Genomic DNA, 16,132 nt, shown 5'->3' with positions numbered 1-16,132 from the left:
CCCAGGTGGCTGGTCACTCAACTCTTGATCCTCAGTATTGTAACAAGCTGTGTTTTGGAGTTCCATTGAGGTTGCAAGAAGATAAATGAGTTTAGGGGCAGGATGGGGCTAGTAGCTTGCAGGGTCTTGTGGATGGGGGTTGGGATCCCAATTCTATGTGTGGCCCACAAGACAGCTAGAGGTTTTCTGTCCAGTCCAGTCCTGCATCCATTAAGACCCAAAGAAATCACACAGAGGTCTATATTAATTATAAAGTGATTGGCCTAGTAGCTCAGACTTCTTGTTAACTCTTCTAACTTATATTAGCCCATTATTCTTGTCTACATTAGCCACATGGCTTGGTACCTTATTTGGTGAGGCAGTCACATCTTGCTTCTTCTGTGGCTGGGTCACTACTGCAGAATGAACTTTCCTTTTCCTAGAATTCTCATTGCCTTTCCTCTACTTCCTGCTTGTTCACCCCACCTATACTTTCTGTCTGGCTACTGGCCAATCTACATTTATTTAAAATATAAGTGACAGGGTACAAACCATTGTCCCACAACACTTTCCCCCCTTTAAAAAAACTATGAATCTAATATCCTTTGTTTAGCTTTTCTCCTGACTATTATCCATAACAACTTGTAACCAACATTCTAAACAAAGGAAAATGTCCATAGTCTATTTTTTTGAGAATGTTGGCATAGTTTTCCAGGCTACTTTCTGCTGGTTGGGGACACTGATAATCTTATGGGCACCTAAAGAAAATTTGTAATTATGATCAAGTCATGACTAGAGTATCATCTCAGGCAGCAAGCAGTCTTGAATCTGTTCTGGATGTAGAACTCTGACATCTGGGCCATCTGTTCCTACCAGAGATTTCTCAGGTAGTCTTCCTTAACCAAACCTGATTTTTCTTGACTCAGAAGGAATCCTCAGCCTCTCATTTCCTGTGGAAACAAAAGCAAAACCTCTTCTCCAAAGTAACAACACCTTTTGACTTCAATTTTGAAGTCAAGGTATTTTCAAAATACCTATTTTGGATTAATTCAGCAGCATTTATAAACAAATATCTTTTAGCAGCTGTTACTCCTTCCACAGCATTCAAACAATTCAAAGAGAACATAATAACATACAGTATCCAGATTCTCTGTGTGATTTCCATCTTTACATGGCTTTGTTTTAACCTCTATCTCTTTTGTTTTTAATTTTTGGCTTTTTAAGACAGGGTTCTCTATGTATCTTTGTCCTGGAACTCCCTCTGTAGACCAGTGTGTCCTTGAACTCACAGAGATCTGCCTGCCTCTGCCTCTCAAATGCTGGGATTAAAGGTGTGTGCCCCCACACCCAACTACTCTTTTCCTTTAAGGACTTTATCCTTTTTTTCTTTTTTTCCTCCCAAGCCTACATATATTTTTAAACACATTGTAAAACATTTAGAGGTTTTCTTCATCTGAATCTATCTTTACTGTACATCTCTCTTTTTCTGACCACATGAGTCTTTAATTTGCTAAGCAACATGGCTAGAATTAAAGCCATGGCTTTTACAGCTGAATGTAGCCCATTCCTTAGCTTTCTGAGATTCCAGCCTCATGGTGGAGGTACTGACCAGAGTCATGTTTATCACCACAAATCTATGATATTTCAAGGTCCCTGCCACCACTAAAAAGCATGAGGTCAGCTTTTCATCCAAAACCATTTAAGTGTTTCGTGGTAGGACCTCTTAAAAGAGCTGCAAGGTTTTGCAGCTAAAGCTGAGTCAGGAAGCCTCTTAAATGAGATGCACTTGCCTCTAGCAAGCAGAGCAAACCCGAGAAATTGCTGCTACCAAGAACCCAGGCTTAACCCTGTTCAAGCTCTCTCGGGTTCTCTGTGGATGCACTTTGTCCACATGTTAGGCACCATTCTGTTTGCTGAGGTTTCTGTCTTACCTGGTTCCCGCAGTCGTTAAGTCCCAAAGAGATGCACAGAGGTCTGCATTAGTTATAAACTGATTGGCCCACTAGCTTATGCTTCTTATTAACTATTATAACTTATATTAGCCCAGAATTCTCCTGTTCTCATCACCCCACCTCTACTTCCTGCCTGGCTACTGGCCAATCAGCATTTTATTAAACAAGTACAAGAAACAAATGTTTACCTGGTAAAACCACTGTCCCACAGCAATAGATAATGCATCTCTTAATGCTCATCAGAGAAGTTTCTGTTTGCTGTAAATGTGATTAATACAAACATCCACAACTGACCAAGGCACAGAGCAAAAAGGACAGAAAAGGGCAGAATTCTCATCCTCAAATGGAACATGCGTATCACACCCTGTCCTCTTAAGGCTCAGGGATTATTGTGGAAGAGTGTTGTGTAATGTTTTACTTCGCTTCTCACAAGTTAAAAGGATTATGGTATTTTTCTCTCTCTCCTGGTCTTAGGACCCTTCCCCTTCCTCAATTACTGAGACTACAAGTTTCAGTTGAGTTCATACACTTTAACTTCTGTTCCCAGTTTGTATAGTCTTACCAGGTTTCCATTTGGCTGACAAACACACTCAAGCATCAATTTCTGATAACCTGCTCCAAATAACCATGAGTCCTGGACTTGCTAAAACCTGATATGGATCAATCCAGACAATGTGATTGCTGTCTTTTCAGCTTGTCAATAAACCATATACTTCTAAATTTCCTCATTGCTTCTGGCCAATATTCTAGCCTTCCAGGGCCCTGAGAATATTCTTTTTTTTTTTTAAGTTTGTGGTTTTTTTTTTTTTTTTTAGTTTTTGGAGACTGGGTTTCTCTGTAGCTTTTGGAGCCTTGTAGCCTGTCCTGGAACTAGTTCTTGTACATCAGGCTGGCCTCAAACTCACAGAGATCTTCCTGCCTCTGCCTCCCAAGTTCAGGGATTAAAGGCACGCGCCACCACCACCCAGTCAACAGAAAGTAATTACTGGTGTAGGGTATGAAGGTCAGCCAAAAAAACACACCCTAACCCTGAAACCAGAGCCAAAGAAACACACCCTGATCCAATTAACTGGCCCTGAAATCAGAGCCAAAAGGTTAAAAGGGACCAATGAAACCGGAGCCAAAAGATTAAAATGGGCCAGCAAAAGAAACACACTTTAGCCATGAAACCAGAGTCAAAGAAACATACTCTGCCCTGACCAACTCAGCAAAAACAAACAACAACAACAAAAAAAAAAAACAACCAATCCCTGAGCACAAAACCATCCAATCTCTGAGGTTGTCAAGCTCAGGGACTGAAATCTGACCAATTCCCACCTTGAAAAACTCCACCCCTAAGAAGCCCTAAATAAATCCTATATATACCCGTTCAGTTGGGAGTTGCCCTTTTTCACCCCAGCAGAGGCAGCCAAACTTCTGGATTTCGCCCTCCCAATAAATCTCCTGAAAGAGGTTTAGGGGATGACCTTCTTTCTCTGGAGTAGAGTTTCGCCAGAGTACGAGCAGAACTGCTCCATTCCGTAGGGAAACCATCAACAATGCTGTAGGTGTATCCTGGCAGGATACCTTTCCCTTCCGAGTTATAGATATTGCTTCTGACAACCAGGATACCTTTCCCTTCCGAGTTATAGATATTGCTTCTGACAACCAGGATACCTTTCCCTTCCGAGTTATAGATATTGCTTCTGACAACCAGGATACCTTTCCCTTTCGAGTTATAGATATTGCTTCTGACAACCAGGATACATTTCTCTTCAGAGTTATAACACTTAGAGGTATAGCCTGGCTTTTGATGGCCAGGATATCTTTCCCTTCAGAGCTGTAACACTTACAGGTATAGCCTGGCTTCTAACAGCCAGGATACTTTTCCTCTTTGAGCTGTAGATATAGCCTGGCTTTTGATGGCCAGGGTAATCCCTCCAGAGCTGTAACAGACAACTGGTACCTTATGAAGTGGGTTACAGGTCCTGGTATAAATGACAATGAGAACCCACTTACACTCTGAAGTTTTTGTTAGTATATGTTTTTATTGTGGTCTTTCTCATTTTTGAGATAGGGTCTTACCTTGTAGCTTAGACTAGCCTTCAAGTCATGGTGACCCTCCTGCCTCTGCCCTTCCAAAAGGCTGGAATTAGAGACATGAAATGCCATGCCCCATCCTGTAGTATATGTCTCTCAACAGAAGTACTGGGTATGCATAAATATGTTAGATTCAACCAAGAATGCAAACACACCCACAGGTCTGTTAATGTTTGCAACAAATAACTGACAGAGAAAAGACTCGCTATCGTGCATATTATATGGTTTCATCATTCAATTAGTTGGCACTATGTCTACCCCAACAGTATTCTCATTAACATGGTTAACACAGTCGTCCTTGTGAAGAGCTTGGTAATAGTGTTCCACTGAATTTCTTCATGAGAAAGTTTCTATTGTATCAAATGGATGCAGTTTCTTCTTGGCATGTAGAAAGGTCCTTCTCTGGGTCCTTTTCTGAGCAGTAATGTGTAGCACTGACACATGGGCATTTTTAATTACAATAATATACATAGCATCCCATTTCACAGAAACGATTACAGTAAGACAAGACCTCAGTGAGTTTTTCCTCATAATGTTTAAGTGTGAATACTCTGATGCACACTGAGCACCGACTTCTGAACAAAGCCTTTTCCACAGACTACACACTTATAAGGTTTATCTCCACTGTGTGTTGTTTGGTGTTTATTTAAGTTGGACCTATCAGTGAAGGCCTTCCCACATTCAGAACACACGTAAGGCTTCTCTCCTGTATGAATTCGCTGATGTACTTGAAGCTGTGATTTCTTAGTGAATGATTTCCCACAGTCACTACACTCATAAGGCTTCTCTCCAGTATGAATTCTATGATGTGTAATCAACTCTGACTTCTGTCTGAAGGTCTTCCCACATTCCGAACAGACGTAGGGTTTCTCCCCTGTGTGAGTTTTTTGGTGCTTACTGAGATTTGACCTGCCACTAAAGGCTTTCCCACACTCGGCACACACATAAGGTTTCTCACCTGTGTGGATTGGCTGGTGCACCAGGAGCTGAGATTTAGAAGTAAAGGACTTCCCGCAGTCATTGCATTCATAAGGTTTCTCTCCGGTATGAATTCTTTGATGAGTGATGAAGTTTGACTTTCGGATGAAAGCTCGCCCACATTCAGTACACACGTAGGGTTTCTCCCCTGTATGAATTTTCTGATGCACAATCAGTATTGATTTCTGATTGAAGGCTTTTCCACATTCGTGGCATTCATACTGTCTCTCTCCAGTATGAATTTTCTGGTGTATATTGAGGTGTGATTTCTGGGTAAAGGCTTTCCCACAGGTACTGCAGCCATATGGTTTCTCTCCAGTATGAATTCTCTGGTGTATCATTAGGTCTGACCTCTGAGTGAAGGCCTTTCCACACTTTGAACATATATAGGCTTTTTCTCCTGTATGTGTTTTCTGATGTGTGATGAGATTTGACCTGTTAGTGAATGCCTTCCCACATTTACTGCACACGTAAGGTTTTTCTCCTGTGTGAATTCGTTTGTGTACATGGAGTTGGGACCTGGACGTAAAGAGTTTTCCACAGTGACCACATTTATAAGGTTTTTCTCCAGTATGGATTATCTGGTGTGCAACCAAGTGTGCCTTTTGGATGAAAGCCAGCCCACATTCCATGCACACATATGATTTTTCTCCTGTATGGATTCTTTGGTGCACTGTGAGAGCTGACTTCTGGGTGAAGGCTTTTCCACAGTCACTACACTGATAAGGTTTCTCTCCAGTGTGAATTCTCTGGTGAATGATTAATTCTGACTTGTAGGTAAAGGCCTTCCCACATTCTGTGCAGACGGAAGATTTCTCTCTCACTTGAGGTTTTTTATGTGCAATGAGGTTGGAACTACAGCTGAAGATTTCCCCATACTCAGCAGACAGATGGGGCCTCACTCTTGTGTGAGTTCGCTGGTGGACCTGGAGCTGTGACTTGGAAATGAAGGACCTCCCACAGTTAGTGCACTCATATGGCTTTTCTCCGGTGTGAATTCTGCGGTGTGCAGCCAAGTGTGTCTTCTGGATGAAAGCCTGTCCACACTCGATACATATGTAGGATCTCTCTCCTGTATGGATCTTCTGGTGCATCTTGAGTGTGGACTTCTGTGTGAAGGCTTTGCCACACTCAGTGCATGCATGATGTCTCTCTCCTGTGTGGATTTTCTGATGGATAATGAGGTCTGAGTTGTAGGAGAAGCCTTTCCCACACTCACTGCATTCATAGAGCTTTTCTCCAGTGTGAAACCTCTTATGTCTGAAGAGAGAAGAGACTTGGAAAAAGGACTTTCCACAGTCATTGCATTTATAGGGTTTCTCTCTAGTATGGGTTTTCTGATGTGTAATGAATTCTGGCTTTTGTGAAAATGCCTTCCCACATTCAACACATACATAAAGTTTTTCTCCTGTATGAGATTTCATATGTACTTTGAACTGTGACTTCTGGGTGGAGAGCTTTCCAAATTCAGCACATTCATATGAATTCTCTCCAATATAAATTTTCTGATATTGATAAGGTACTTGTTCATAATTGAGGGCTTTTCCACATTGATTTTGGTCCCATAATTTCTTTCCTGTTACAGTATGCTCAGCATTGGTAGAAGATGAATTTTTATCATATTCAGTAATCTTTTTAATTTTCTCTGGCCTGTTATTTTCATTATGACTCTGTAATTCTAAATTATGCTTCAGATCATTCCCAAGTGAGTCACACTGATGGGGTCTTTTGGGGGGCAGAACAATGTATGGGTTCACATGAATTATTTTTCTAATGACCTTAGATCCACAACGACTCTTTGTATCCAGTGTCTTCTTGATGAAGATAACATCACTTGCCGACTTATTTTCTATTTGCTGACAGGTCCCTTTCTGGCCACCAACTTGCTGCAATTCTTCTGGAATGAAATATGAGAAAGCATCATGTAAAGCTATCTTCTTGCTCAATGTGAAACATGCTATTTTAGTTTGAGCCCAGCTAGAATCAGCTACAGCTAGCAGAGGCCACATGGCGGGGTGCAAATGGCTCACCCAGGAGGAGCACAGAGACACGAAGGGTAATAACTTGATGAAAAAGGTTGTGGTGGACAGGAAACATCCAGGTACACAAAACATCAGTTAAAGGAAATAATTAGATACATGTATTACGTACAAGCAGATGTGAACAAATTAAAGCAAAGAACAAGGTAACACAGAGCAAACTGGCATGTCTATACAGTTAAATATCTCAAATTTATTTTAGACCTCATAACATGGATGATTTTTAAATGTTTCCATCATACAGAGGGAGGAGGATGTGAACAAAAGAGAGAAAAGGATATACAAACTCCATATCGTAAGTCTAAAACAGAAGATTATAATTAAATGCAGGCCTCATCAGTAAAGTACAAAACAGCAGCAATGCCGGGCGGTGGTGGCGCATGCCTTTAATTCCAGCACTCAGGTGGCAGAGGCATGCAGATATCTGTGAGTTTGAGGCCAACCTGGTCTACAAGAGTTAGTTTCTAGAACAGGCTCCAAAGCTACAGAGAAACCCTGTCTCAAAAAAACAAAAACAAACAAACAGCAGCAACAGAAAAATCAAGTAACCAGGAAGAAAGACCGGGTCAAATGTGGACTCACTCAGGCAGCATTAAGATGAAGCTTGGTAAAGGGTGATTAATAGTGTCAAACACAGCAGACAGATACTCCACAGGTTCAGTGAGAAGGATTCTCAAATCATAAGCTAGAGGAAAGGCAAGGTAAGCTGGGAAGCAATGAGAAATCTCATGTAGTAGCCACAAAAAAAGCAGGAGGAGCTGGGGTGAAGATATGGTTCTAAAGCAGCTCACAGGGAAAGAAGAAAATGGGATGTAGGAGTATAAATGTGTATATCACAAAGTAATTATGAAAGAAAGATTCATAAATACCCGTGTATATAAATAAAGACTAAGGCCATGGAAAGGTGTGAGAAAAAAGTCAATTAAAAAATAAAAGTAAGAAAAAAAAAAGAATGAGGTAGATTAGCACACACTCTAGAATCTATAAAGTTAAGAAGACAGAAATAACAAAGTTCACCCAAGCAGAAGGCATTCAGTTACTTGAGAAGTCAATGTTAAGGGTCCTCAATCAAGCATACAAGAAATGTAGACCTTCCCCCAGAAGTCATCTTAGCAGCATTTCTAAGGTGTCAATCCTGTTCTAAGGTGCAATCCTGCTCCAGATGGCTGAGGTTTTCTCTCTTGTCTTTTCTGACGATCCCTTGCCTCCCACCTAAACAGGTTACACTCACTCACCTACATAGGGCTGACATGGGCTCTCATTTTGCAATGCCCATGTCTCCTTTCCTTGCTCCAGCATGAAAACCTCTGTCTTGGGAACCTGATATCCTGTTCACAGAAAACAATAAAGGACTGGGCCCAACTACTTATATTTCAGAGTCCGATCTGTTGGGTCTTAGTGTGTAACGAGAGTTTGTTCTTAAGTAGCCACAGATCTCTATGAACAGAGCCATCCTGAGAGTGCACAAAGGAGAAAGAGAACCCTGGTTGCAGGGCTGGGGAGATGCTCAGCCATTGTGGGCACTTGTTCTTGACTTGGTTCACAGCAGCCACACTGGGCACTCACAACTGTAGTGAATGTGATGCCCTCTTCTGGCCTCCAAAGGTACTGCATTTTCATGCGTGTGAAATAAAGAAAATAAAGAAACAAATCTTAAAAGAATCCTAGTCAAACACAGACAAAAACCATGACATATTGAAGATACCTCACAGCGGCGTCCAATTGAGAATAGAATACACTCAGTGAGACTTCGTTACAGACAAGGGCACTCTGCTTACCTACTGAGCGCAGGTGACTGTAGGTCTCCTGCATCACATCCCGGTAGAGGCTTCTTTGATCAGGGTCAAGGTGCTGCCACTCGTCTCTGCTGAAATCTATAGACACATCCATGAAGGACACTGATCTCTGTAAGAGCAAATTCCTGTTCAGTGTAAACAGACTCGGGGGCGGGTGGAGAAACATAGTTAGAAATAAGGAATACAGATTTTGTTTTTGCCTTCCGCTCATTTGTAAAAGTCCCTAGAGAGTAATGCCAGAAAGATGGTCAAGGAGAAACACTGACACTCATCTCACAGCCAAAACAACAAATAAACTATGATATGTTGATGGAAATAAGCAAAGAAGATTGCTGGGACATCAGAGGAGTCACAGGAACCCCACAGAGTACAGAAAACCAGGATGGTTAATTTTGTCAACTGGACACAATTTAGAATCGTAGGAAGAGAGTATCAGTGAGGGGCTGTCTAGACCACAGGGGCCTATGGGAGAGTGTCTTGATTATGTCAGTTGGTATGGAAAGCCCACTGGGGTCTACACCATTTCCTAGGTAGGATAAGTGGGGGGCAGAGCGAGGGGCTGAGTACAAGCAGGCACGCATTCTCTTTGCTCCTGACTGGAGAGGTGCTCAGTGTGTCGAGTTCCTGCCACTGTGACATCCCATGACTGTAGCCTGGGACTGTGAGCCAAATTAACATGATCTATTATGTTGTTTTTGTGAGGTTTCTTTTTTCTTTTTTAGCCATAGAAATAGGAAATGAAACTAGGGCAGAAGTCTACATCTTCAATCCTACGGTTCCCTGCAGGCCTCACAGGTCTAAGCACAGTGAGGGACTTGCTTGAGACTACATGGTTAGTCTTTCCAAACAGAGCTGACACTGTGTCTTGTCCCCTGTGGTTCATGCAGAAGTGGTATTGCACCACCTTGCTGGGTATAGCTTGTTCCAGGGGTCTGAGCTCAGCCCTTGAAGGACAGGGTGTGGCAGGCAACTTGGAGGGGCAGACTGGAAGGTTTTACAGTAGTTTGCTGCCATAGGTAGAATATAATAGAGCTATCTGGGGGACAGTGGGCCACCAGACAGATGGGTCAGAGGTGATCTTTGTTCATTTTTATTTATTGGGAAATAAATACTGTAATTCTTTGTATCCTATTATCATCATCAGTAAGATCCAGCCATCATCATTTCAGGTGGCTGACATCTTAAATTCCCACTCCTAAATATGCAGCTGTACACTCCTTCCTTTCCTCCTTCCTTTCAAGATTGGGTTTCTCTGTGTAGTCCTGGCTGTCCTGGAACTCGCTCTGTATACCAGGCTGGCTTTGAACTCACAGAAATCTGCCTGCCTCTGCCTCCTGAGTATTGGGATTAAAGGCGTGCACAACCAATGCTGGGCTTGTAGGTTTCTTGTTATTCTTATTTCTGAGCAGATTTTCTCCCACTCCTTTATCTTTAAATAAGAAAAGCAATTGCTGACAAGATAGGCCTGGAACTATCAAGTGGGCTTCAGTGTTGCTAGGAGCTGGATTGATAGGATTATCCAGATCATGGTACTCTCCGTGGTGTTACACACACACACACACACACACACACACACACACACACACACACACACTCATAGGCAGTCAACATTAAAGAAGACTCACTGTCTGGCCACTGGGACAGAAGACTGCTATGGAATATTCCTTTACACTGTGTGTCACTATGTCGCTTATATATGTCGTTATGATTGGTTTAATAAACAAGCTGACTGGCCAATAGCTGAACAGTGTGTTTGAGAACAGCTGCAGGACAGGAAAACTCCACCTACAGAAGACAAAACCAAAATATGTTGTGGGATATTTTGATCACACTCTGACACTCCCGAGACTGCCAATATAGTTTATTTTGAATCAGATGGCGGAGCTAGCTAGTAGCTAACCAAAATTAGCCATAGAGCTTTTGGAGGACTGAGGATATATAGAGAGACACAGGAAATAGTAAAGGGGGGATGAGAGAAAGGCTCAGTCCTTTTGGATCAAGGAAGGAGAGAGACTGGAGGTCACTGATTGCTTCTCCGTCATTTCTGTGATCAATCAGGTTCTTACCCTGATATCTGACTCCCAAGTTTTTATTGATAAAGAATATTTAGATAAACACTTGAAAGACCATTCTTTAATTATGCCTAAGCAGACAGAAATCACGGCACTATTCAACTGCAAAGCAATAACCGTCCTCTTATTCCCACCAATACGGATGACTGTTACTTCTTAATCCTAGCATAGCAGTCAATCCTGGCTCCCGTCTGACATACAATGACTGAGATATCCAAAGCTGAAACTGCCCAACAGAACAGAAATGTCTTTAGTATTCAGCTGAGACTTGCTATTTGTGGTCAAAGCCTGAAATGAAATCCTACTATTTCTTAGAGATCAGAAAAAGAAGACATTTTTTTCCCCTAGGGAAGAATGTTATTCATAAGATGCTCTGTATTTACCAACATTTAAAAACAAACTGCAGTGTGTGTCCAGCACACTAACTACTATTTTTGAAATCAGAAGAAAAAAGTAGTTGTTTTCAGGTATATAATGAAGCGAATAACCCATGGCAAACAATGTAAACTGGCCATCTACACTCGGTGACAGGGGCATGCAGAGAATGAGGTGGATGAGCCACCGTTCATCTTTCCCCTGCGAGTCTTTCAACAGAGGAATTTTTAGTGTTGCTTTTAGCTCCCCATATCTGAACTAATAGACATTGCCTATTCAAAAGAACTGAATCATTTCTAACAAACTATCACTGTATCACCAGAGGGATAAGACCTTCAACACTAATGAAAAAGACAAACATCAAGTGCTATACAAATGAATATTTAAAAAAACTAAAAGCTGGGCAGTGGAGGCGCACACCTTTTAATCCCAGAACTTGGGAGGCAGAATCAGGAGGATCTCTGTGAGTTCAAGGCAAGCCTTGTCTACACAGGAAGTTCCAAGCCAGCCAAGGCTACATATTGAGATTCTGTCTTTAAAAAAAAAATTTTTTTTTTAAATAATAAAACACAAAAAAACCCACAAAAAAAGCCCAAAAAGCAAAAAACAAAACAAAACAAACAAACAAAACCAAGAGTCTTTCATCATGCTCCGGCCTCTGAAGCCAGGGACACTTGCCCAGGTGTTTCTTAAGTTTTTGGTAGAAAGATCAAAATTTGCTTCCTTAGAGTTTGGTTGCCTCCTGTGGCCTATCTGCTCTTCCTCTGAGACTCTAGCAATAAATCAGAGGCAACTATTTTGTGGAGGAAGTCCCACCCCGGGATTCCTCCTGCTGACCTCACATGAACTTCCAAGATCCCCTGGTGCCAAAGGTGTAGAAGTGTAGTTGCTTGACATGGTCACCCTGGGTCTCGACCCTGTTCTCTCAGCAGCCAGAAGCTTACTGGTTCTCTATGAAATCAGTCAGAGATGTGTGGACGAAGTCATCTGAAGTCTGGCAGAAGATCTTGTAAGGAGCCCCACAGAGATACCAAGAAACCTGGAAAGATCGAGTCCTTAGTCCTTAGTCCTTCACCATCGAAACACATCTTGGGCATCTGAAGGTACTAGAAACTACAGAGCAATGTTCCTCAACCTGTGGGTCACAACCCCTTGGGGTTAAAAACCCTTTCATAGGGGTTACCTAAGGCCACTGGAAAAAAACAGATATTTATATTATGATCTCTAATAGTAGCGAAATTACAGTTATGAAATAGCAACAAAATTAATTTTATGGTTGGTAGTTACCATAACATGAGGAACTGTATTAAAAGGTCACAGCGTTAAGAAGGCTGAGAACCACTGGTCTAGAGGAATTGTCAAAATACAGTTAAGCCGCACACCCCCTGGCTTTGCTCCTGCAGGTCTAAGAACTTAAGAATCCACGCTTCTAACTAGTACCCAGAACGATCCTGGATTGTTGTACCACAGGGACTACACTCAATACACAGTGCTGGGAGAGTAAAAAATTTAGAAAATCTGGGCCTCGGGAGACATCCTAGAGGGTAAAAAGAACCTACTACCTGACAATCCAAGCTCCATCCCCAAGACCCACATGGTGTAAGGAGAGAATTGGCCTGCGCAGTTTGTCCTCCCCCCCACCCCACACCATGGCATGTGCTCAGGCACACTAACACACAGACACACATTACATAAAGGCAAACATCTTAAAATAGACATCAAAATGTAAAGACAACATAACCCAAAGAAGTAAAACACATATACCAGGTGTACTCAAGACATTGACTCTGGAGCTGGCGCTGCTGTAACTGGCTGCCACCCGGAAAAAAGCAAAGCACAAACTCAGGCAGGTCTGAAGATTTAAATACATGCATTTTCAGACGCCTCAAAAGTATTGCAAGTATTCTGGAGTCCACACTGCGTACCACCGTGCCATGGGCTGTGAGTGGTGCCGTTCCTCCTGGGAAACACGTGCTACAGCCTGCTCACCCCAGATTAGAGAAACAACAGCCGAAGACAGAATCACCTAAGTCCAAACTAGTGAGACCGATGAGTTCACGGGGCTCGCTTACACAGTACAGGGGAAAGGTTACTGAAAAGAGCAATGGTGACCCCCAAACAGCTACATCATATTAAAAGTCTCATCCCTTCATGGATGACAACCTCATGGGAGCTGCATCACGAACTCCTGCTTTTAACTAATCTAATCTTCCATTTCTTATATATAGTAGCACCTCTCGAGAATCCTTTCCTAGAGACTCTCAATAGCGCCATGACATTCCACAGACCTATCACTCAGTCTTGCTCTAGTGTCAGAATCTGGAGCAAAGTCCAAGACGGTATCTAGTTATGCACGGAGGAAGAAGCTTCCATCCATCACACACAGACGAGGAAAACTGAAGATATAAAGGATGGCACGCATTTCTGAGCAGACCACATCATATGATAAAATATGCCATCATGGGGAAGGGGGAGCAAGACGACTCAGATGGTAAAGACACTTGCCACCAAGACGACTCAGATGGTAAAGACACTTGCCACCAAGACGACTCAGATGGTAAAGACACTTGCCACCAAGACGACTCAGATGGTAAAGACACTTGCCACCAAGATGACTCAGATGGTAAAGACACTTGCCACCAAGACGACTCAGATGGTAAAGACACTTGCCACCAAGACGACTCAGATGGTAAAGACACTTGCCACCAAGATGACTCAGATAATAAAGACACTTGCCACCAAGACGACTCAGATGGTAAAGACACTTGCCACCAAGACGACTCAGATGGTAAAGACACTTGCCACCAAGCCTAATGGCTCTAGTTTGACCTCAGGGGACCATGCAGTGGAAAGAGAGAACCAACTCCCATAGGTTGTTCTCTGACTTCCACACTTGTGACATGGCAAGTCTGTGCTGCCCTGGAACACAAATAGCTTTAACACATACATACATAATGAGTGTGTGTGTGAAGCTATAGCTCAGAGGTAGAACATTTGCTTAGCATGCTTGAGGTTCTGGGTCCAACACCTCCCCCCCAAAAAAAGAAAGACAAAGGAAAAAGATGCCACAAAATTGAAATAAAGATATATATTATTGGGCTGGAGAGATGGCTCAGTGGTTAAGAGCACTGCCTGCTCTTCCAAAGGTCCTGAGTTCAATTCCCAGCAACCATCTGTAATGAGATCTGGTGCCCTCTTCTGGCCTACAGGCAGAGTACTGAAAATACTGTATACATAATAAATAAATAAATAAATATTTTAAAAAAGATATATATTATTTTTATCAAGAGACTAATAGCTTCTTTCTAATAAAAAAATCTAGCAATTGCTTTTAAAAACCCAAGGGGTAAAAATTGGACAAACCATAGAAAACTTGCAAAAAGGAAAGGCATTTGGGAAATTAAGTTCTTTCACAAATTGATGATGGACACTTGAATTGCTATAATATCCCCGGAGCTATTTAGTCATACCTATTATTAAAAATACAATTAACTGGACATAGTGGTGCACGCCGTTAATCCCAGCACTCAGGAGGCAGATCTCAGTGAGTTCATGGCCAGCCTGGTCTACAGAGCGAGTTCCAGAACAGCTAGGGCTACACAGAGAAGCCCCATCTCGAACATTCCCCCCCCCCCCCCGCAAATACTCGTAAGTGGAGGGGGGCAGTAAGGGCTGGTAAGATAAAAACACATTGTATACATATGGAGAATTTTCAAATAATAGGTAAATGTATTATGTAAAAATATACATTATTATGTAAAAATATACATGTGTTGGTAACAATACACTTATAGCAATATATACCATCCCCCACAACTAAGCAGACAAAAAAATCTGTATGGTCATATGATATATTAAAATATATGCTTATATACCACAATACATCTAATTGAAGAACGAATTATTTTCATGTAATAGATGTGACATTTATGAAAAGTGATTATGGCATAGGCCATAAAGTATTTTTCAACTCGACCCACTACCCAGAGACATTTGAAACAAGAAATTCACTTTAAAATGACTCCTGGATCAAAGAAAACAAATTTAAAAAAGAAAGCCAATTATATTTGAACAATAATAAAGAGAACTCTACAGAACAAAGGTCGCAAATCCTTTACATTAAAGAAGGCTATAAATTAATGAGCTAAACTTTCAGACTAGAAAGCAAACAGATAACAGACGCCACGGTCTCACGGGTCACTCAGCACAGTCCCGCTCGTCCCTCACCCCCGTTACCCGCCCACCCTTCCACCGCCAAACTCCCGTTATTGACAGGAGAAATCCTCCCAGGGACAACCATCAACCCCGCAGTCACCACGGCAACACCGCCTAACACCCACGCACACTACTGACTCCACAAATTCTAGCTGAAACCAACCGGAATCATTCCCGAAGTCTTCTTGTTATTAGCAGAATTAACAACAGAAATACTCAACAGCGGCAGCGCGGGCCAGAAACCACCTTCCGGGACTACGGCCACTTCCGGTTTTCCAAAAAAAAAATGTCCTCCCGGGCTATTATTAGTGCGCATGCCCAGCGTTACCTGGGCAGCTAGAGAAAACCAAGGCGTGCTCGCGCGCGCGCGCGCGCGCGCACACACACACACACACACACACACACACACACACACACACACACACACACACGTGTAGCTTCAAGAGGCTCTGCATACGATTCCTTAATTGGCCCGGAGAACATGGCCGAGCCCACAGATACTTATTCGTGTAGGCCGCCATCTTTGAAGTTTGCCCATTCCGTACAGCAGAGGAATCCAGGCCGATTTCACAGAATGAGCTAAAGAATTATCAGGTAGATAGAGTGCTGTGACCTTTGTATGTGCATCATCCAAGAGGAAGAAGGTA

General features: G+C 42.3%; 1 protein-coding gene across 8 annotated transcripts; it reads right to left on the bottom strand.

The window, feature by feature from the left end:
* Nucleotides 1–15,914, bottom strand: LOC142857446 (uncharacterized). Of its 8 annotated transcripts, none has more exons than XM_075985732.1 (5): nt 15,649–15,858; nt 12,108–12,309; nt 8,806–8,932; nt 8,267–8,355; nt 1–6,577 (listed from the first exon to the last, which is right to left on the bottom strand). In XM_075985732.1, exons 2-5 carry the CDS (start codon nt 12,165–12,167, stop codon nt 4,547–4,549), a joined length of 2,307 nt encoding a protein of 768 aa, XP_075841847.1. In that variant the 5' UTR covers nt 12,168–12,309; nt 15,649–15,858; the 3' UTR covers nt 1–4,546. The 8 variants fall into 8 exon arrangements, 6 of the variants coding, with proteins under 6 accessions (XP_075841847.1, XP_075841818.1, XP_075841810.1 ...); XM_075985703.1 differs by lacking the exon at nt 8,267–8,355 and adding an exon at nt 10,449–10,608 and having other exon boundaries at nt 3–6,885; nt 15,649–15,855; XM_075985695.1 differs by lacking the exon at nt 8,267–8,355 and having other exon boundaries at nt 3–6,885; nt 15,649–15,856.
* Between the last annotated feature and the right edge of the window lie 218 nt (nt 15,915–16,132).

Source organism: Microtus pennsylvanicus, chromosome 1 (genome assembly GCF_037038515.1).
Source record: "Microtus pennsylvanicus isolate mMicPen1 chromosome 1, mMicPen1.hap1, whole genome shotgun sequence".
In the NCBI taxonomy this organism is placed as follows: Eukaryota; Metazoa; Chordata; class Mammalia; order Rodentia; family Cricetidae; genus Microtus; species Microtus pennsylvanicus.
Note: the sequence above shows the minus strand (reverse complement) of the source record. Positions and strands in the feature narration are given on the sequence as shown.

Excerpts from the sequence above, each read along its gene's own strand:
- LOC142857446 (XM_075985677.1), bottom strand. The coding sequence starts at position 15,801 with ATGCGCACTAATAATAGCCCGGGAGGACATTTTTTTTTTGGAAAACCG. Across the intron at positions 8,933-15,648 it reads AGACTTCGGGAATGATTCCG|AGATCAGTGTCCTTCATGGA; the intron begins GTTGGTTTCAGC and ends TTGCTCTTACAG. Across the intron at positions 6,886-8,805 it reads CAGTCACCTGCGCTCAGTAG|AAGAATTGCAGCAAGTTGGT; the intron begins GTAAGCAGAGTG and ends ATTTCATTCCAG.